Source organism: Oncorhynchus nerka, linkage group LG16 (assembly GCF_034236695.1).
Source record: "Oncorhynchus nerka isolate Pitt River linkage group LG16, Oner_Uvic_2.0, whole genome shotgun sequence".
Classification (NCBI taxonomy): domain Eukaryota; kingdom Metazoa; phylum Chordata; class Actinopteri; order Salmoniformes; family Salmonidae; genus Oncorhynchus; species Oncorhynchus nerka.
The window spans coordinates 6493768-6516897 of record NC_088411.1 but is presented as its reverse complement, the minus strand read 5'-3'; the positions used below and the strand labels follow the sequence as shown (position 1 = coordinate 6516897).

Here is a 23130-nt window from a genome sequence, read left to right as displayed (position 1 = left end):
CTAACCCTAACTAATGAAGGGCCAAGTTGGCTGGAAGTGTCTGCGAACAAGATTAGATTTTAAACCTAACCCTAACTAATGAAGAGCCAAGTTGGCTGGAAGTGTCTGCGAACAAGATTAGATTTTAAACCTAACCCTAACTAATGAAGAGCCAAGTTGGCTGGAAATGTCTGCGAACCAGATTAGATTTTAAACCTAACCCTAACTAATGAAGAGCCAAGTTTGCTGGAAATGTCTGCGAACAAGATTAGATTTTAAACCTAACCCTAACTAATGAAGAGCCAAGTTGGCTGGAAGTGTCTGTGAGCAAGATTAGATTTTAAACCTAACCCTAACTAATGAAGAGCCAAGTTGGCTGGAAATGTCTGCGAACCAAATTAGATTTTAAACCTAACCCTAACTAATGAAGGGCCAAGTTGGCTGGAAGTGTCTGCGAACAAGATTAGATTTTAAACCTAACCCTAACTAATGAAGAGCCAAGTTGGCTGGAAGTGTCTGCGAACAAGATTAGATTTTAAACCTAACCCTAACTAATGAAGAGCCAAGTTGGCTGGAAATGTCTGCGAACCAGATTAGATTTTAAACCTAACCCTAACTAATGAAGAGCCAAGTTGGCTGGAAATGTCTGCGAACAAGATTAGATTTTAAACCTAACCCTAACTAATGAAGAGCCAAGTTGGCTGGAAGTGTCTGTGAGCAAGATTAGATTTTAAACCTAACCCTAACTAATGAAGAGCCAAGTTGGCTGGAAATGTCTGCGAACAAGATTCGATTTTTAACCTAACCCTAACTAATGAAGAGCCAAGTTGGCTGGAACAAAATTAGGTGTAATGTGACTGACATGACTGGACTTTAGAGCGTATGCCATCCTTCAGCACAACGTCACCCTTTATCGGGAAATAACACAGATCAAAAACATTTTCACACTTTTACAGTGTTTGTTTCATCACTTGTTGTACAAAATGACACAAAACACAGGTAAACTTAATGTTTACTGCACTGGGCCTTTAACAAAGCAGCCCATAACAATGAAGTAAAAACACAGAGCCCAGGGGATATTTTTCAGCTAAGCTGATTTTCTTTTTTATTCAAATGAAAACATCACTTGACAATGGAGTGCAGTAAGTAATACATTCTCAATATACAGCATGATATACAGTACCAGTCAAAAGTTGACACACCTACTCATTCAAGGGTTTTTCTTTATTTTTACTATTTTCTACATTTGTAGAATAATAGAATAATAGTGAAGACATCAAAACTATGAAGTAGTAACCTTGCCATAATATGGACTTGGTATTTTACCGAATAGGGCTATCTACTGTATACCACCCCCTATCTTGTCACAACTGATTGGCTCAAACGCATTAAGTAGGAAAAAAATTCCACAAATGTACTTTTAAAAAGGCACACCTGTTAACTACCTCATGAAACTGGTTGAGAGAATACCAAGAGTGTGCAAAGCTGTCATGAAGGCAAAGGGTGGCTACTTTGAAGAATCTCAAATATAAAATATATTTTGATTTATTTAACACTTTTTTGGTTACTACATGATTCCATATGTGTTATTTCATAGTTTTGATGTCTTCACTATTATTCTACAATGAAGAAAATGGTCAAATAAAGAAAAACCCTTGAATGAGTAGGTGTGAACAAATGTTTGACTGGTACCGTATATGTATGAGGAGAGCGAGAGACCAATCAGAGACAGATCGTCTTTGTCCCTATTGGTGAAACTCCCACCCTCACTATAGGAAAACCTTTAATCACCCTCAGCTTTTAAACACTCTGTCAAACCCAGTTGAATGGAGCTACAGAACCATTGCATTCAGATTCAAACTACAAAGAGATCATTTTAAAGGAGTGCTTGCAATCCTTGTTTGTTCTTTAGATTTAAAATTTTTTAAATAAGAGCATGTTTGTGATTATTTACATTTTTTATGGGCTTTAGGTTGGAATCTACACTTACAGTAGATATTACCTTTTGATCAATCCACAATAGTGTCCAATGCTCTAAACTACAGGAGGTTGGTGGCACCTTTAATTGGGGTGGACAGGCTCGTGGTAATGGCTGAAGTGGAATAGGTGGAATGGTATCAAATACAACAAACACATGGTTTCCATGTGTTTGATGCCATTCCATTTGCTCCGTTCCAGACATTATTATGATTCATCCTCCCCTCAGCAGCCTCTACTGCTCTAAACCCAACCTGCTTCTCAAGGCCACTTCATACTCACAATACCGGCGGTTTTTAACCTGGGCTGGGTTCTGATTCGCTACCCTTCTCCAGAAGTGTGCACTCGTTCACCCCCCATTCATTTAAAAGCATTGGATTGGTGCAAGCACGGCTGGAGAGTTTCCACCAACATATTCCTCACACCAGTCCATTTATTTTAAATCCACGAGGGGGAGTGAAAGGGTGCACACTTCGGGAGAAGGGTAGAGAATTGGAATGTAGCACCAGTGTCTCACAAGTAGATTATATACTGCACAAAATCATTATCATCCTCGTCTCACTGTTCACTTTGTAGGGTAATGCTCTAAATGACATACACACAATTGAAATGTTATACTGGAAGTCTGTTGTCTGAGTTTAGGCCTCAGGACATTTGAGTTTTGAAGTCTGAACCAAACCCCTTCAAATTCCTAACTCACAGCCCAATAAGCTTATCTAACATATAACCAACTCTATAGACCCAGTGTATTTGGTTCTGAGACTGGGCAACTCACAAGTGTATCACAGCATATGAGGGAAAAGAGAAGAGACACTCCCAAGTAGTAACAAAAATGAAAAAAGTCTATAAATACAGTATAGTCATTTAACAACTTTCAAAGAAGTGGATCAGCAGCACGGTAGAGCACCCCCCCCCCCCCCTTCCAAATAAAACCTCAACCACAGATCCCCTTCAATATTAAGGCACCAGATATCCTGTTGATGGTTTGGTCATTTGTTTAAGTGTTTGTTTGTATGTTTGTTGTTGTTTGGAGTCTGGAGAGCAGTCTGCTATCACGGGGTGAGCTCATTCTAGTGTGGGGGCTCTGACTTTGGGGGTTAGGAGGCACCTTCCCCCAGGGGAATTTTTCAGGTGTACTCAGACTTGCGAATATAGTTGGAGGGGATGTAGCCTCGCCTGCCCCCCGCCTCACCGAGCCACCACTCGCTGTTGCCGTTCATGTCCTGGAACTCCAGGATGCGGACGCGCTGATTGGCCGAGATGCTCAGCTCGTTAGCACAGCGGGCAGTGAATGAGTAGATGGCATGGTAAATCTAGAATGAAAAAATGATTAGATTGTCTTCTGTTAACAATGTCTGAACAAAGGAATGATGTAAAATTATTATACTGCATTCAAGATCGTTTCAGACAATTTTTTGAGGAATACTTGAAAACCTATTCCAACATAATAAATACACAACATAACCATTTATCAAATGACTGATTTATCTACATTCCTCTAATAACAGACTTTATTTCGCAGTCCTATTGTAGGCCAGTCATACCTGATGCCCATCGAGCTCTGACTCTAGCTCAAGTTTGGGCTCCGCCTCTGGTTCAATGAACTCATCCCTTGAGTATGGGGACCTCCTCTGACCACCAAAGTCTCCATTCCGTTGGTACGAGCCAAGGGCCGCCTCAGTTGGGCCAGATCTCTGAGATAGACCCAAACGGTTGTTTCTGTGCGAAGAACAAGATTCTGTCTCCGAAGAGTCAGACAGCTCCTTGTGATTGGTTGTTGTTGTTTTACTTGAGTCGAACGAGTCCCTGTGATTAGAGGACTGTCGGTAGGTGGGGTCTGTAATGTCTCTGTGATTGGGGGAGTTTCGGAGCGCTGGGTCCAATAGGTCCCGGTGATTGGAGGGATTTCTGGGGGAGTCTGCAGGATTGCGGTTTGGCGAGGGAGTGTCTCTGTGGTGGGTTCTGCGGGAGAGGGTGGGGTCCTGGTTTAGGTCAAGGTTGGGGCGGGGTGAGGAGTGGCTTGTGTGAGGAGCAGTGGAGAAGCTGACGGCTGACGTTTCCTGGTTGAAGGTCAGCGTGCTGTTACTGTTCTGGCGGGAGAACACAGGAGATGAGCCACCATAGCCTGACTCATTGGAGGACTGGCTCTCAATGGAGACATCCGATTGGCTCCTGCGTTGGTTGTAGGGTTTCAGGAAGGAGCTGTACACAAAGCCCTTGGAGACTGCAGAGAGAAAAAAATCTGAATTAATCACTGATCAGCAATCATGCCAATGCAGAATCACATTAATTTTCACACTATACGACACTAATCAATGAGTTCTACTACCACCAACCAACTTCAGTGTAAACAAAAATAACAAGTTACAAGTTATTTTACAGTCTGCAGTCAAGGGTTTTGGGATCGAAACAAGCACGTACAATCAAATAAGTACGCAAAACTATCTATTGTTACCACATGATTTTGTAGAGTACCTACAGCCCCATTATTTCCCAACCAATATTGTCCATCTCAATAGCTCTGCTTCTTGTGTTGCACCCCACACCTACCCCCGTTATCGATGAGCCAGCGGTTGTTGCTGCCCATGGGGTCCTGTTGTTTGATGACGCCCACCATGTCTCCCACTAATATGGACACGTCCAAGTCCTGGGCTGCGTTAAAGTTCCTCTCCGCCTGGAAGAGTTTCTCTGGGCCATACCGGGCCAACAGTCCCGCTCTCTGCTCATCTGTCTGCAGGATGTAGTTAGGCTAAGATATCAAGAGAGAGAACAGACATTCAACACCATTAGTACATCACTATATATCATTATTATGCCAGTGGAACTGGCATCTAGGTAAGCAGAAACACTCACCGGTCCCTGCAACTGCTTCTTGGAGGTCTGTTTCTCCAGGGTCTTCTTGTCAAGAGGCTTGCGTGTGGAGGTGGAGGGTGGCAGGCTCTCTTGGCAGAAGCTGAAGCGCTGTAGAAGCTGGAGGACTCTACCATACTCCTCTTGGAACAATGATATCAGGTTCCCCTCATTGCCCCCAATGCATGATAACTGGAGCAAGAGAGAATCAAGAGAGAGAAAAAAGCAATAGACACTAGTTACTAAAGCCAGCGGTAACCCTTGTGTGCCAGTAAGACATTAACTAGAAATGAATGTGGTCTCATGCAGATGCCATTCACTCAGCTGGTAGCTAGATCAATTATGCCAATAACGCATAGATACTGTAATAGTATAATACCTCTAGCACTCTGCACTCAAAAGTTGAATTCTGAATATCAAGAATACAAAAAATATATATTGTATGTCGCAGTTCTTAATAATTCCTGTATTGTCCATGCCTGTGGTGTCCAACATGTCCTGTCCTGAATTTGATTTAGAATAATCCCCATATGGCATGCAGGATTCAAGACCCAACATAATGTCACCCTCTAGCGCACACACACACACTTACCTGTAGCAAAGGCTGCAGCTGCCCTAGCGTTAGCTTGGTAAAATCTCTCTGGGCCTGTGCAAAGGCTCTCACACAGCCAGTAAACAGGTCTTCAGCGGCACGATGAAACTTGGGCAGCTCGTCCAACAGCTGGGCATTGAGCGCCTCGTAGTTGTTGCGTGCCGCCTGCAGCTCGTCCTGGACGCGGCGGTCTTTGAGGCGCTCAGCACGCTCCTTGCAGTTGTCGTAGTCCAGCAGCTTGTCAAAGCGCTTCTGAATGAGCTTGTGGGGCCCGGCAAACATGAGCAGAAGCTGGGTGAGAGGGAAAATGACCAAGGCTTCCGCTCGCTCCTTCTGCTTACACACATACACGCACGCGTACACACACACGGGAAAGGGAAGAACCTTTTAGCTTGTTTTCTATATTGGGACATGCTTCATAACGGTCTTATGATTAGAACAAAATTGGATGTCAACACTCACAAAGTGGGGGAACTGCTTGTCGCTAATGGAACGGTGGGCTCTCTGGAATTGTTCAGGGTCCAGCTGGCTCCGGTCTGTGTAGATGTCACAGAAACTGATAGCAGCCAGCACCTTCACTGAGGCCGATTCCTATTGGACAACACACACGCCAGTCAACACATGGGCCAGCCGATGACATGATAGAAGAAGAGTGATTGATCTGGGTCGTGTTCATTAGGCACCAATTGGAAGAAAATGGACTGAGGCAAAAAGGGACTTTTTAAAAATAGTTTTCAGTTGTATGCCCGAAGGAAGAAAACCCTGGTCAAAAGTCCATTTTGGAGCAAGTTTACAGTGCAGTAGAAACAGTCTAGGTGGGTATCGCTGATAGTGATTGAACATTAGCAATAGTGCATACCATTCATTATATGTGCTTTTTGACATGCACATATTTTTATTTTATTCACTTAACCTTTAGTTAATTAGGCACGTCAGTTAAGATCAAATTCTTATTTACAATGACGGCCTACCCAAGCCAAACCCGGACAATGCTGGGTCAATTGTGCACCGCCCTATGGGACTCCCAATCACGGCCGGATGTGATACAGCCTGGATTCGAACCAAGGACCTTAGTGACGCCTCTTGCACTAAGATGCAGTGCCTTAGACCGCTGTGCAACTCAGGCGTACTACAACTTGTGCTACGACAACAGCCGTTGCTATGATGCAGTGATTTAGACCTCTGCGCCACTCGGGAGCCCAGTCTTCTGCTTGCATTCATTCTGAATGCTTGTATTTGAATGTCCAACTCACTTGTATGTGAATGAATGCATTTGAAGTGTGATTCTACATACTATAGTGTGACTGTATGTAGTAGGATATTACTATTTACCCGAATATGCTGCAGGTACAGAGAGATGTCCCTGATGAAGGACTTGATGAGTCTCTCCTGGAGTCGGAACCTCTTCTCTGCCTCATCAAACGCCTCATCTTTGATCTGAAGAAAAGGGGGGTGGAGAATCATCAGCAACTACAGATTTCATCACCAGTCCAAATTCAAATAGGAGTGTAAAGGGAAGACTGCCGCTAGTTTTAGAGATGTTTAAAGATGTATGTGACAGACATAGTGAGACTTACGGCCACTTCTATTTTACACTCAATCAATGTAGTCATGGACAAATGTACTGTGACCATGGAGGTCACCTTTGGTCAACCTTTAGCCATACCTGGGGGGAGATCCCGGTGAGATGTTTGAGGTGGCTGCTCACGCGGTTGGACTTCTTAATGATGGAGTGCATGCTCAGCTTGGAGATCTTGTCAATGAGGGTGTCCTCGTCCCCTTTCCTGTACTTGAGCACTGTGGAGAGAAGGGGACACGAGTTAAAAACTGCTAAATACACTAGTATTTAAACTAAAGCAAGGGTCTCCAACTTCAGTATTGGAAGGGGACCAGCGTGTACAGGCTTTTGCTCATACCCAGGTCCTTCCTCCTCTTGTATTCATTGATGTTGACATTGATCTCTTTAATGGACAGCAGTGCCTGGGCCAGTAGGGGCCTGTCGTGGTGAGACTCGGGCGTGGCACTCAGCAGCTCCATTAGTAGCAGAGGGTACCGCATCACCCTCTGCACCGGCTTGATCAGGAATGAGCCCAGGTTGATGTAGTTGGTCTTCCCCCTGAGAGGGGGGATAATAGGAAGGAGATTGAGAGAAAGGTGGTGAGGATTGGGGATGGAGAAATACAGAGAGAGAGTTTGAAGGTAAAGGAGGAGTGAGGAGAAATGGGAAAGGACAGGATTGAAATTCAAAACAGAGAGAGAATTAGAATGTGAGCAAGAGATGCTTTGGAACACCCACCAGTCACTTCGGGAAGAGACACAATCACAAACCAAGCTGGCTACACCCACCAGTCACTTCGGGAAGGGACACAACCACAAACCAAGCTGGCTACACCCACCAGTCACTTCGGGAAGGGACACAACCACAAACCAAGCTGGCTACACCCACCAGTCACTTCGGGAAGGGACACAACCACAAACCAAGCTGGCTACACCCACCAGTCACTTCGGGAAGGGACACAACCACAAACCAAGCTGGCTACACCCACCAGTCACTTCGGGAAGGGACACAACCACAAACCAAGCTGGCTACACCCACCAGTCACTTCGGGAAGGGACACAACCACAAACCAAGCTGGCTACACCCACCAACTCTGACATCACTTGACACGTCCCTCGCCAAGTGATGCCCTATATCAGTGGTCACCAACCGGTCGATTTCCAAGGTATTCCTAGTCAACGAAACATTTATGTAAAAAACCCAACGATACCCGGTAGGCCTAGAGAGCAAATCAAGTGCACCTACAATATAGGCCTAACACTGGCCAATCAGATAGCTCAGATTACCGTGTCTGCACAGTTTCCTTGAACATCTGACTAAAAGGAAGACTCGAATGCACAGCAAAGTCGATACTGTGAGATTTCAAAACATTTAAAATCATGACTAGAGACTCAACGAATACAGCGAAAAGCTGCTGTTTTTATGTTATGTTTAAGTCGCTATTCAGCACTATCAACACTTCTAAGCCATAAAATGCACTTTCTCCCTACTTCCATTCACACAGCACTGCATCTGCAATGAATTACATAAGCTTGCATTGTTATTATTTTGAGGCTTGTGTCTTTTTTTATATCGAGGAATATTTCTGTTCATAGGGGTAGCTAACAACATGAATTAGCGCATGAGGCAGAAATAATGCACTGCGACTAGAGTTTTGCCATCAGCTGGAAGACTGTTTTCCTTTTCTCGAGGTAGCCTCACCACTGCTCCCTCCCTCTCCTGTCTGACCCTCAGATGCAGGCCATCCACCCAGAAACAAAGGAAATCATTATGCTCATTCAGCTGTGCCTCACAAGTAATAAAAAAACATTTATATTACCAGTGTGATCATATACCAAACTTTACAAAAACATATCATTTCAAAATGGTCTGAAAAGAAGAACATCGGCAGGGCAATTCAAGCTTAGCCAATATGCAGTGATGACGTATTGGGCCTATAGATAAAAAAATCTGCGTGGTAAATATCGGCTTGCATTGAGACTCCGGAAGTGATCTTGACTGAGAAAAGGTTGGTGACCACTGCCCTTCATCAATGACACTGAACACACGCTCACATTTGTGCCATTGATCCAGATACAAGTGCATATGTACTGTAGGGCCCTATAAAATTATTTGTATTTTTTTCCTCAAATTCAGTTCTCTCCTTAATGATGTTTCAGGTTTCCATCTTCCCCTCTCAAATTAACTTTTTAATAGAAAAAAAAACTAAAATGTGATGTTCTAAGTCCAGAACAAACCACACCAGCAGAACACTTCTGAGTTCTGGATTACCCCTTAATTCCTAGCAAGATTTTGTTTAGCTGTGTTTTTGTAGAGTTTAGAGTCATTTGATGGTAGAGTTTGCAAAACAAATACCATGATTATTTGGATCAATCCAATGGGTATCATTCTGCCAGGTAAGAATAGGCTACTTCGTATACTGAAAAAAATAAACGCAACATGCAACAATTTGAAAGATTTTGCTGAGTTAGTATAAGGAATATAAGGAAATCAGTCAATTTAAATTAATTAATTAGGCCCTAATCTATGAATTTCACATGACTGGGAATACAGATATGCATCTGTTGGTCACAGATACCTTAAAAAAAAAGTTATGGGCGTGGATCAGAAAAACAGTCAGTATCTGGTGTGACCACCATTAGCTTCATGCAGTGATTGTTGCCTGTGGAATGTTGTCACACAGCCATTGAAGAGGGTGAGAAGTTACTGGACATGGGCAGGAACTCAATCTGTGACATGTCTTTGTTTTTTGTTGCTGGATATTGGTGGGAACTGGGACACGCTGTCCTACACGTCGATCCAGAGCATCCCAAACTTGCTCAATGGGTGACATGTCTGGTGATTATGCATGCCATGGAAGCTTCCAGGAATTGTGTACAGATCCTTGTGACATGGGGCCGTGCATCATCATGCTGAAACATGAGGTGATGGCGGCGGATGAATGGCACGACAATGGGCCTCAGGATCTCGTCACGGTAGCTCTGTGCAATCAAATTGCCATTGATAAAATGAATTGTGTTCGTTGTCCATAGCTTGAGCCTGCCCATAACATAACCCCACCGCCACCATGGGGCACTCTGTTCACAACGTTGACATCAGCAAACCGTACACCCACATGACCCCATACACATACGTGGTGTGTGGTTGTGAGGCCAGTTAGATGTACAGACAAATCCTCTAAAATGACATTGGAGTCGGCTTATGGTAGAGAAATTAGCATGACATTTTCTGGCAACAGCTCTGGTGGACATTCCTGCAGTCAGCATGCCAATTGCACACTCCCTCAAAACTTGAAACATCTGTGGCATTCTGTTGTGTGACAAAACTGCACATTTTGGAGTTGCCTTTTATTGTCCCCACCACAAGGTGCACCTATGTAATGATCATGATGTTTAATCAGCTTCTTGATATGCCACACCTGTCAGGTGGAAGGATTATCTTGGCAAAGGAGAAATGCTCACTAACAGGGATGTAAAACAAATGTGTGCACAAAATATGAGATCAATTAGCTTTTTGTGCATATGGAAAATTTCAGTGATCGTTTATTTCAGCTCATGAAACACTTTACATGTTGCATTTATATTTTTGTTCAGTGTAGTTAACATTTAATTTTTGGGAAGGTTTTTGGGAAAGCCTTTCCATCTACCAGAAGACTTCTCATTAACATCATCGCTAAATGCTACACAAAGTTGTAGATGCGCGCACCGCACATACACAGATAGGGGGAATTCTCAATGCCTCTTCAGAGAGTTGTAGATGCACGCACCGCACATACACAGATAGGGGGAATTCTCAATGCCTCGTCAGAGAGTTGTAGATGCACGCACCGCACATACACAGACAGGGGGAATTCTCAATGCCTCTTCAGAGAGTTGTAGATGCACGCACCGCACATACACAGATAGGGGGAATTCTCAATGCCTCGTCAGAGAGTTGTAGATGCACGCACCGCACATACACAGATAGGGGGAATTCTCAATGCCTCGTCAGAGAGTTGTAGATGCACGCACCGCACATACACAGATAGGGGGAATTCTCAATGCCTCTTCAGAGAGTTGTAGACGCACGCACCGCACATACACAGATAGGGGGAATTTTCAATGCCTCTTCAGAGAGTTGTAGATGCACGCACCGCACATACACAGATAGGGGGAATTTTCAATGCCTCTTCAGAGAGTTGTAGGAAATACCAATCACTGATGCATTCTGCAAATTAATACATTTTCAATACATTTAGTTGATTCCCTACTAAGTTCAATACATTTAGTTGAATCCCTACTAAGTTCAATACATTTAGTTGATTCCATACTAAGTTCAATACATTTAGTTGATTCCCTACTAAGTTCAATACATTTTTGAATATTGTTGAATTCCTTTTTAATGTCTAGATTTCATGATTCCTTCCACGTTCTCCACATCACAGATTTTATAGGGCCCTACATACACTATATGACCAAAAGTATGTCGACACCTGCATGTCGAACATCTCCTTCCAAAATCATGGACATTAATATGGAGTTGTTCCCCCATTTGCTGCTTCAACAGCCTCCACACTTCTGGGAAGGCTTTCCACTAGATGCTGGAAAATTGCTGTGGGGATTTCCTTCCATTCAGCCACAAGAGCATAAGTGAGGTCGGGTTCTGATGTTGGGTGAACAGGCCTGGCTCACAGTCTGCGTTTCAATTCATCCCAAAGGTGATCGACGGGGTTGAAGTCAGGGCTCTGTGCTAGCCAATCAAGTTCTTCCACACCAATTTCAGCAAACCGCTTTGTGCTAAGAGGCATTGTCATGCTGAAACAGGAAAGGGCCTCCCCCAAACTGTTGCCACAAAGTTGGAAGCACAGAATCGCTACAATTTCATTGTATGCTGTAGCATTTAGATTTCCCTTCACTGGAACTAAGGTGCCTAGCAAGAACCATGAAAAACAGCCCCACACCGTTATTCCTCCTCCACCAAACTTTACAGTTGGCACTATGCATTGGGACAGGTAGTGTTCTCCTGGTGTCCGCCAAACCCAGATGATTCGTCCGTCGGACTGCCAGATGGTGAAGCGTAATTCATCACTCCAGAGAACGCATATCCACTGCTCCAGAGTTCAATGGCGGCAAGCTTTACACCACTCCAGCTGACGCTTGGCATTGCGCACAGTGATCTAAGGCTTGTGTGCGTGAGGCTGCTCGGCCATGGACACCCATTTCATGACGATCCAACAAACAGTTGTTGTGCTGACGTTGCTTCCAGAGGCCGTTTGGAACTAGTGATCGGTAGTGGTAGTGTTGCAACCAAGGAGTAGTGATCGGTAGTGGTAGTGTTGCAACCAAGGAGTAGTGGTAGTAGTGGTAGTGTTGCAACCAAGGAGTAGTGGTAGTAGTGGTAGTGTTGCAACCCAGGAGTAGTGGTAGTGTTGCAACCAAGGAGTAGTGGTAGTGTTGCAACCAAGGAGTAGTGGTAGTGTTGCAACCAAGGAGTAGTGGTAGTGTTGCAACCAATTTTTTGGTGCTTCAGCACCCGGCGTTCCCGTTCTATGAGCTTGTGTGGCCTACAATTTCACGGCTAAGCCATCGTTGCTCCTAGACATTTCCACTCCACAATAACAGCCCTTACAGTTGACCGGGCAACTCTAACAGGGCTTGTTGGAAAGGTGGTATCCTATGAGTGGTGGTATCCTATGAGTTCTTCAGTAAGGCTACTGCCAATGTTTTTCTATGGAAATTGCATGGCTGTGTGCTCGATTTTACACACCGGTCAGAAACGAGTCTGGCTGAAATAGCCAAATTCGCTAATTTGAAGCGGTGTCCACATACTTTTGTATATATAGTGAATGTAAGGAATGTGCTGGCCATTCAATCATTATCATCAAAAGTGCACATATTTGAATGATGAGGCTCATGTGGAAATGGAGGGACTCAACATGTGTCCAGTAACTATATAACATCCACCTTTACTGGCTTAGTTTTAATGTATTCCAAGAGAAAAAGCTACTTAGGCAACCTTACACAGGATTCAATGATTGATATTTAATCTATAGGTAAGATACTATATGTAAAGCTAATTACAGCAAAGCAAATGAAGATCTGTATATTTTGAATGTTAAATTATTATCTGGGGGCCTCCCGGGTGTCGCAGTGGTCTAGGGCCCTGCTAGCTGTGCCACCAGAGAGTCTGGGTTCGAGGCGGCCAGAGAGTCTCAATTGGCCTAGCGTCGTCCGGGTTAGGGAGGGTTTGGCCGGTAGGGATATCCTTGTCTCATCGCGCACTAGTGACTCCTGTGGCGGTCTGGGCGCCGTGCACGCTAACCAGGTCGCCAGGTACAGTGTTTCTTCCGACACATTGGTGCGGCTGGCTTCCGGGGTGTTTTGGAGGACGCATGGCTTTCGACCTTCGTCTCTCCCGAGCCCGTACGGAAGTTGTAGCGATGAGAAAAGATAGTAACTACTAACAATTGGATACCACGAAATTGGGGAGAAAAGGGGGTAAAGAATTTATTTCAAAATTATAAATAAATTATTAGCTTTAAAAGCAATTTTCTGATGAATATCTTAAAGTAGATTATTTCAGTTAATAAAATATTGTCCATACGTAAATGGTGAAGGGATTACTACTGTACTCCACTACGTCTGTTCAGTCACCAACAACAATCTTTGTTGGCCCTTAGAAAACTGGACCCACAAAACAGAAGTCAACATTTCACTTTACCAAAGGCAGTCACAACAGTAAACACAGATGCACATATACACACACAGAGCATAAAACACAGCAGCACATTGTGTGAGCTCCAGACTTGTGCCAAACTAGTATTTGCTTTCTCTCAAATACTTAAGGTGTGCTTGATTTAACTCCCCCGATACAATGGAACTAATGGAATAGTATCATATTTGCAAACCCTGCCCCCTAGACCCGAGGCAAGCTACAAGTGCCTTCAGAAAGTATTAATACCCCTTAATTTATTCCACATTTTTCTTTGTTACAGCCTGAATTAAAATGTATTACATTTATTTATTTCTCACACACAATACCCAATAATGACAAAGTGAAAAAATGTAAAAAAAAAAAAAAAGAAATACAGAAATATCTCATTTATATAAGTTTTCACAACCCTTTGTTATGAATTGAGCTCAGGTGCATCCCCATTTTCTTGGATCATCCTTGAGATGTCACTACAACTTGATTGGAGTCCACTTGTGGCCAATTCAATTGTTTGGACATGATTTAGGAAAAATTAACCTGTCTATATAAGGTCCAACTGTTGACAGTGCATGTCAGAGCAGAAACTATACCATGTAAGTCGCTCTGGATAAGAGCGTCTGCTAAATGACTTAAATGTAAATGTAAATGTAGTCCAAGGAACTGTCCATAGAGCTCAGAGATTCTGATGAGGCATATATCTGGGGAAGGGTATAAAACAATCTCTAGAGTGTTGAAAGAGTCCAATGGCATAGTGGTCTCCATAGGGGCACTTCCAGTTGACACAGGAAACTGAAAGTGAACAAACAGCCTCCTTGGGGTAGGCTCTTACGGAATCCTGCGTTTTAAGTCTTTACGTTAAGAAACGACTGACTTACACAGGGTTGAAGGCGGTGTATTTCACAAACTGCAGGTTGGGTATATCCAAACACCTTTAGGGTAAATTAAACCACTTCAGGTTGCTCCAGGAAGCTTAGAATCAACACAGGTAGACCTCATAGTGGCCTGATGGATTGTCATCGAAGACAGGTTTATAAGGCAATATTAACCCACATAGGCTCTAGGTTGAATTTCACTGTTAAGGGTTAATGCCACATGGTCAAGGTTAGGCTTAAAAATACGGAACTACCCAGACTCTGCCTAGCATCCAACCAAACTGAGCAACTGGGCAAGAAGGAACTTGGTCAGGGAGGTAACCAAGAACACAATGACCACTGACAGAACTACAGAGTTCCTTGGTAGAAATGGGAGAACCTGCCAGAAGGATACAAGATTCTGTGTTCTGTTGAGACAAAAAATGTACTCTTTGGCCGGAATGCAAAGCGCTATGTCTGGAGAAAACCAGGCACAGCCCATTAACCTGCGAACACAATCCCTATCGTGAAGCATGGTGGTGACAGATAATAATCTGCTTCAGAGTGCAAACGACCTTAGACTGGGGGCGAAGATTTACGTTCCAACTGTACAATAACCCCAAGCATACAACCAAAGCAAAGAAGAATGTGAGAAAATCCCCAAATCCAAATGTGCAAAGCTGCTCCAGACATACCCAAGATGACTCAAAGATGTAATCTCCACCAAAGGTGCATCTACAAAGTATTGACTCAGGGGTGTGAATACTTATGTAAATTATACAGTGGGGAGGAACAAGTATTTGATACACTGCCGATTTTGCAGGTTTTCCTACTTACAAAGCATGTAGAGGTCTGTAATTTTTTATCATAGGTACACTTCAACTGTGAGAGACAGAATATATATCTGTATTAAATTTTCTCTAAATTTGAAAACATTTATAAAAACATGTTTTGACTTTCATTATAGGGTATTGTGTGTAGATGGGTGAGGAAAAATCTATATTTATTCCATTTTGATTTCAGGCTGTACCAAAGGGTATGAACACTTTCTGAAGGCACTTTAAATCAAGTGCATCTAAGTAATATAAACATGTCCAGCACACACACACCAGCTTTAAAACTATTAAAGGAGAAAACACATGTAGACAAAGCTTATTTCGGGGTTAGTGAGCCACAGTCATGCAGTCCGGCGGTTTCTCATGCAGATATCATAGCAACACTCTTTAGGGAGACTTACCAGTCGCGATACACCGCCCTGGGATGGGGAAGAGGGTGGGAGAAGCAGAGGGATGGGGAGAGTGAGAGTGAGACAAGAACACATACAGAAGACGTTATAAAGCTTGGCTAAAGAGCCTGGGTCTTTGACATTATACCTTCCTGTCCTGTAATCAGGTGTTTCCCTAACAGAGAGTCACCGCTATTGTCTAGCAGTTCAGAGTTTATTAGCACTAAGATGTGATAGGAAAGTTGGTATTGTTCATCTCAAAGACCACAGCTACATTCCAGGCTTTGGGAGGATCACACAAACAACCTTAGGAAACACAGCAGTAAACCGTACAGAGGTCATACAACCTGCAGTTTGTCAAATCCACTTAAATCTTGAACAAAATACACTACATTAAATGTCAATGTCAATTTCGATGCTACACTCAATTATGAGAGGTTACACTTTTCTAATCTAGCCTTGCATACCCTTGTAACATATACTGTAGTGCCAACTTTGGGTGTAGGGTAAAGTTGCCCCTACATGCTGATCTTGGGTCAGTTTTCCATTTCCTTTACCAATGGTTAAGGTTAGGATTGGGGGAAGGAGAGCTGTTCCTAGATCTGTACATAGAGGAAACTTCACCCTGGAGTGCTAATTTTAAGAGCTTTAAAGTTCGTAGTTCAACTGCAGAAATCCATGAATCCAAGTTAGAGTTAATAAACTGTCCAATGCTATAGCAACGGTTGTTGTTGTAGCACAAGTTGTAGTACACAGAGTTGCACAGCTGTCTAAGGCACTGCATCTCAGTGCTAGGCGTCACTACAGACCCTGGTTCAAATTTCAGGCCGTACCACAATCGGCCATGATTGGGAGCCCCATAGGGCCGCACACAATTGGCCCAGCGCCATTACGGTTTGGCCGGGATAGGCCGTCATTGTAAATAACAACCACAAATCAGTCATCAATCAAAAAGTGGGAGCTCCTTAAAACTTATCCTGCATTCATCCCAGTCATCAGCAACATAGCATTTGGGCATGTGCATGTCTGACATCAATGTGTGCGCAATAACAATAATGATTTCATATGGTCAATTTCAATTTCAAAACATACTGTTGACATGTAGGCTATAGTGTAATGGAATGTTTTACCTTATGTGGTAGGTTTTGTGTGTTTTGACACTCTTATGTAGTTGTCATCAACAGGTCTAGATATGTGTCATGAAGGCGTTATGTCCATATTATAACAGGTTATGACAAGTTATTTAAACTGTTATGACATGACATGGTTAATGTAATGGAATTTGAATGTTTGTGCTTTTCTTATAACTAATTTATGTGTTCACGCAAGTGGCTGACTGTACAAATCTTCACTATCAGTAGCTGCAATTTGGCAGTACGCCCAGACCTTGTTTTGAGAACGAACGAGAGAGCTCAGTTTCAAGGTCTCAGCTTAGAGAGAAGCCTCGTGAGGTTTTGGTCTGTCACATGTTATGAAACAGCATTGGTCGGTCACATGAATGAAACAAAACGGTAATGATGAATGAATTATGCTAAATCATGCTAATATAACTTGTCTGTGTATAGCCGTATACAAGACAACTGCTGGGTCTGGCCAGGGAGAGCTCCTGATTGATGTGTGTACTATGGTGCACTGAGTTGGTTGGAACCTTTCCAACCAACAAGTGCGCTAACAAATAAAGAATGATTCATTTAAAGATTGACTTTGAGTGTCCCTGTGGAATCATTTCCACGACATTATGACCGTGCCATAATGTGTTATGCCACTGGGTGTCAAGTAAAACGTGTTGCCGAATGAATCATCACCTTTGAAGCGCTGTCCATTTAGTTGTGTTTGGCTTAGAATCAGCATCCACAACGACCATGTTTTCCACTCAGTTTCAACCTATTCTTGAACTTCTTTCTTCAAACTGTTCATCACAGTAGCTATGTTTCCATCTTAATTTGCGATAGATTTTCATGCTAATATATATATTTTTTGCATAAAACAATATGCACATTTTCTCTCCAGAGATGCTTCCATCAATGTCACGCCCTGGTCGAAGTATTTTGTGTTTTTCTTCATGTATTTGGTCAGGCCAGGGTGTGACATTGGTTTTTGTATGTGGTGTGTAGCTTAGTGGGATTGTAGCTTAGTGGGGTGTTCTAGGAGTCTATGGCTGTCTGAAGTGGTTCTAAATCAGAGGCAGGTGTTTTTCGTTGTCTCTGATTGGGAACCATATTTAGGCAGCCATATTCTTTGGTTGTATGGTGGGTGATTGTCCTGAGTGTCTTGATGTCCTTGTTGATGTTAGTTGATGTTAGTTGACACAAGTATAGGCTGTTTTCGGTTTTCGTTTCGTTTATTGTTTTGTAGTGTTCGTGTTTAGTCGTGTTTACGTTTGTTTAAATAAACATGGATCGCAATCGACACGCTGCAGTTTGGTCCGACTCTCCTTCACCATATGAAAACCGTGACAATCAAACTTACTTTTTGTGGATAAAAGCCTGTGCGTGATGAATTTTACTGTTAAATTCCCATGTACCAAATTAAATATACAAGTTAAATGGGTTTCCATTGCATTTTCAACTTTATTGGTGTTTTTGTCACAAAAACTGTTGCGTTATATAGCAAACGTGCCCACTCTGGTCTTGGCACATGCGCTCTAGCCAACAGCTTGCAAATACAGTGCAGGTAAGCTACCTACACGATGAGATTATCATGGACAAAAGAGCGATATGATTTGTATTTGTCAAAAGGCAGCCAAGCATTGATCATCATGTCACCAGAATAAAGACCCTTGATATTTACTGGAAAGGAGCATCAAGCTCATCACGTTGCACATTCACCAACCTGTGAAGTTCAACACAACTTATTTAATTTGTAGCCTAATAAACTGTACGGTTTCCCGAGTCGTAGTGAGAGGACCACACAGCATATCATTGTGTGACTCCAAGTTTACTTCGATATGATGGTTATTATATCAATATTAAGGCGTTTCCGTCACCATTTCTCACATAATTAATGCTACAGACACAAAAAGATCCTACCATGTTGAATAGAAAGATTGTCTGCCGGGACAATGTATAAAATGGTCCCGGCATTTCATGTTTCCATCAGCCCGGTCGTCACTTTGTTGATGCATCAGGTAATTCATCCGCATTAAATGGTGGGATAGAAACGTGGTTAGTGAGGTGAAAACATGTAGATACTGTTTTGGTGATAAGTGTTTGATCTTTGACTGCATTTGCTTTGATGTCAGAATGGTTAGAGGGACAATAAAGCCATGAGTACGAGGCCATTCGCGACCTGATGGAGGGACAATAGAGCCCGGAGTACGAGGCCATTCACGACCTGATGGAGGGACAATAGAGCCCTGAGTACGAGGTCATTCGCGACCTGATGGAGGGACAATAGAGCCCTGAGTACGAGGTCATTCGCGACCTGATGGAGGGACAATAGAGCCCTGAGTACGAGGTCATTCGCGACCTGATGGAGGGACAATAGAGCCCTGAGTACGAGGCCATTCACGTCCTGATGGAGGGACAATAGAGCCCTGAGTACGAGGCCATTAGGACCTGATGGAGGGACAATAGAGCCCTGAGTACCAGGCCATTAGGACCTGATGGAGGGACAATAGAGCCCTGAGAACGAGGCCATTAGGACCTGATGGAGGGACAATAGAGCCCTGAGTACGAGGCCATTAGGACCTGATGGAGGGACAATAGAGCCCTGAATACCAGGCCATTAGGACCTGATGGAGGGACAATAGAGCCCTGAGTACGAGGCCATTAGGACCTGATGGAGGGACAAATAGAGCCCTGAGTACGAGGCCATTCACGACCTGATGGTCAGGCACTATCAACGCATGTCCAGAGTGCATAAAAGGAGATTAACATGACTCAACGGTCACATGGAATTTGACTGCGATCATGACTTATGACTGCCGGTTTGGCGGTAATATGGTCACAGCCCTAGGTAAGGCCCTCTTTTCAGGGTGTGTACTCGTACATCAAGCTTACTTACGACATGTATTCTAGGCAATTGTGAAGAAAGTTGAGCCAAGTTGAACACAGAACGCCGTTGCCCAGGCCCTTCTTGTTAAATTAATCATAGTATCTTTCTTCAAACAAAGCCCACACCAGCACACTAGTGGATAAACAAAACAGTGTTAGCCCTAGTTTCTGCTGAAAGACTGGGTGAAACAAGACTGGAGAGGTGAAACTAGGCAGGGCACATTCTTCAAACTCCACATGATTACAATGTACTGGGACAGAAAGGACATCCCATGCATTGGGCTCCTCATATGTAGTGTTTGTGCGTGAGTGTGCTTAGGGGTATAAGGCCAAATGATTTCTTCTACCATGACCAAATCCGAGCTCAATCAATAGAGGCAAGAATCTAGCTACATTAAAGATATGCAAAGATTTTCCTCCGATTTCCCAATGGTCATCATTGCTTGTAATATGCAATAATAAGTCATTCATACACAGGCTCACACACATATTTGATGTAATATTAAGTTCAGTAGTGAATGAATGGTCTCCAGACGGAATTGGCTATTGCTCCTGTCAATTTGGATAGAGTCTTATATTTGCAATTATTGTAACAGGCATTCAGCAGTTTTTTGTAAAACGCCCACTGATATTTGATTAGGTTTTTATTGCAGAGTGTAAACTATAGGGGGCGAATTGTCAGAAATTGGGAAGCAGGGGTGAAAGTGGGAGGGTAGAACGAGACTATATAAACTATACTCAAGTGGGAGAGACACAACATAGCTAGACTGTTGTTTTACTATTCAACTCAATAGTACTGTTTTTAATTTTGTAAAGCAGCTTTGTGTTTCTTAACCAGGCAAAGGATAGCTAAATAGTAGGCTGGTGACGGGGAAGCAAGAGTCGCTTGTTCAATGAGTATGATCGGAGGCGGAGCCAGAGCAGAGCGGAGCCTGCCCACATTTATCGCTTGTTCAATGAGTATGATCGGAGGTGGAGCCAGAGCAGAGCGGAGCCTGCCCGTCTGCCCACATTTATCGCTTGTTCAATGAGTATGATCGGAGGCGGAGCCAGAGCAGAGCGGAGCCTGCCCGTCTGCCCACATTTATCGCTTGTTCAATGAGTATGATCGGAGGCGGAGCCAGAGCAGAGCGGAGACTGCCCGTCTGCCCACATTTATCGCTTGTTCAATGAGTATGATCGGAGGCGGAGCCAGAGCAGAGCGGAGCCTGCCCGTCTGCCCACATTTATCGCTTGTTCAATGAGTATGATCGGAGGCGGAGCCAGAGCAGAGCGGAGCCTGCCCGTCTGCCCACATTTATCGCTTGTTCAATGAGTATGATCGGAGGCGGAGCCAGAGCAGAGCGGAGCCTGCCCGTCTGCCCACATTTATCGCTTGTTCAATGAGTATGATCGGAGGCGGAGCCAGAGCAGAGCGGAGCCTGCCCGTCTGCCCACATTTATCGCTTGCTTCCCCCACAGCTCACTAGACTGCACTGCGCTGCGTACCTAGTGCTGTTAATATTCTGTTCATAGCCTACGTCATCCATATCGCTCTGACCAAACGCCACGCCCACTAGCATTTCTTCTCCACAATGAGTCTGGATTTGCTTTCCTCCCCAGCAGAATGCTATAGAACGCAGAATGTTGTAGAACGCCAACACATTTTGACCATTCTAATTGTTCCCAGAAACCGATGGGTGGGCCAGATCCGTCCTTCATGAATCATGAATCACGTCATTGGCTTTGATACTCTGATTGGTTCGAGACGATTGAATCGCCGATTAATTTGTTTTGTACAACGGACCTCTTTTTGACGCCAGCAGTTTCAGACAATAGAACAGTGGAATTAAATTCAAGATGAGTTGTCAGGCAACTACAGGTTTTCTATTGGGGAGAATGTGATCAGGCTATACTATTCCATAAGTCTGAAAACCCAGTACAAAGAGAATGTGATCAGGCTATACTATTCCACAAGTCTAAAAACCCAGTACAAAGAGAATGTGATCAGGCTATACTATTCCATAAGTCTAAAAACCCAGTACAAAGAGAATGTGATCAGGCTATACTATTCCACAAGTCTAAAAACCCAGTACAAAGAGAATGTGATCAGGCTATACTATTCCACAAGTCTGAAAACCCAGTACAAAGAGAATGTGATCAGGCTATACTATTCCATAAGTCTGAAAACCCAGTACAAAGAGAATGTGATCAGGCTATACTATTCCATAAGTCTAAAAACCCAGTACAAAGAGAATGTGATCAGGCTATACTATTCCATAAGTCTAAAAACCCAGTACAAAGAGAATGTGATCAGGCTATACTATTCCATAAGTCTAAAAACGCAGACAAAGAGAATGTGATCAGGCTATACTATTCCATAAGTCTAAAAACCCAGTACAAAGAGAATGTGATCAGGCTATACTATTCCATAAGTCTGAAAACCCAGTACAAAGAGAATGTGATCAGGCTATACTATTCCATAAGTCTACAAACCCAGTACAAAGAGAATGTGATCAGGCTATACTATTCCATAAGTCTAAAAACGCAGACAAAGAGAATGTGATCAGGCTATACTATTCCATAAGTCTAAAAACCCAGTACAAAGAGAATGTGATCAGGCTATACTATTCCATAAGTCTGAAAACCCAGTACAAAGAGAATGTGATCAGGCTATACTATTCCATAAGTCTACAAACCCAGTACAAAGAGAATGTGATCAGGCTATACTATTCCATAAGTCTAAAAACCCAGTACAAAGAGAATGTGATCAGGCTATACTATTCCATAAGTCTGAAAACCCAGTACAAAGAGTATGTGATCAGGCTATACTATTCCATAAGTCTACAAACCCAGTACAAAGAGAATGTGATCAGGCTATACTATTCCATACTATTCCATCTCTCAACCTCAATGAGGTGAGATTTCTATGACAACAATACGGTCTCCATTACAATCCATTTTCAACAACATGGTGCATCCATTTGTCAATGTAGATTTTATTTCTAGATGTTGATGTCACAAGTAGACAGGCTCACACACAAACACGCCACTCATTGCAGAAGGGTGAGTAAGGTTTCTCTATCAATTCACATGCAATAGTACATAATAGTACAATGTCTCATTAAACAATGCTTTGTTTTAGTATGTCCCAATTCTCTTTTGAATATAACTCCCTTTCCTTGTGTCCTTTCATTCATGGTTGCTGGTAAACTAAAAAACAGGTTTCAATCCAAAGCAAAGAAAGGATGGGTCGAGGTTATGTAAGATAATTGTGACGCAACCATGGGGTATATCTCAACAATCTGAAGTTTCTTCCTCGTCTCCTTTTCTTCTTCTACATTTATGTGAAATGACTGGGTACATGTAGAGAACAGAATACTGGTGGCATCCAGCATTTTGAAAAAGAGGAGGGAAAAAAAGGCACTATACAT

The 23130-nt window shown here is 43.2% G+C and overlaps 1 protein-coding gene across 1 annotated transcript in view; it reads right to left on the bottom strand.

Moving 5' to 3' along the window:
- Positions 1 to 1054: 1054 nt before the first annotated feature.
- dnmbp (dynamin binding protein) overlaps positions 1055 to 23130 on the bottom strand; it is a 121343-nt gene continuing 99267 nt past the window's right edge. Inside the window, 10 exon segments of the mRNA XM_029684431.2 lie at positions 1055 to 3269; positions 3501 to 4180; positions 4507 to 4705; positions 4810 to 4998; positions 5399 to 5731; positions 5861 to 5989; positions 6731 to 6835; positions 7065 to 7195; positions 7315 to 7514; positions 15735 to 15752. Coding sequence (XP_029540291.2) covers positions 3084 to 3269; positions 3501 to 4180; positions 4507 to 4705; positions 4810 to 4998; positions 5399 to 5731; positions 5861 to 5989; positions 6731 to 6835; positions 7065 to 7195; positions 7315 to 7514; positions 15735 to 15752 — 2170 coding nt within the window. The 3' untranslated portion in view covers positions 1055 to 3083.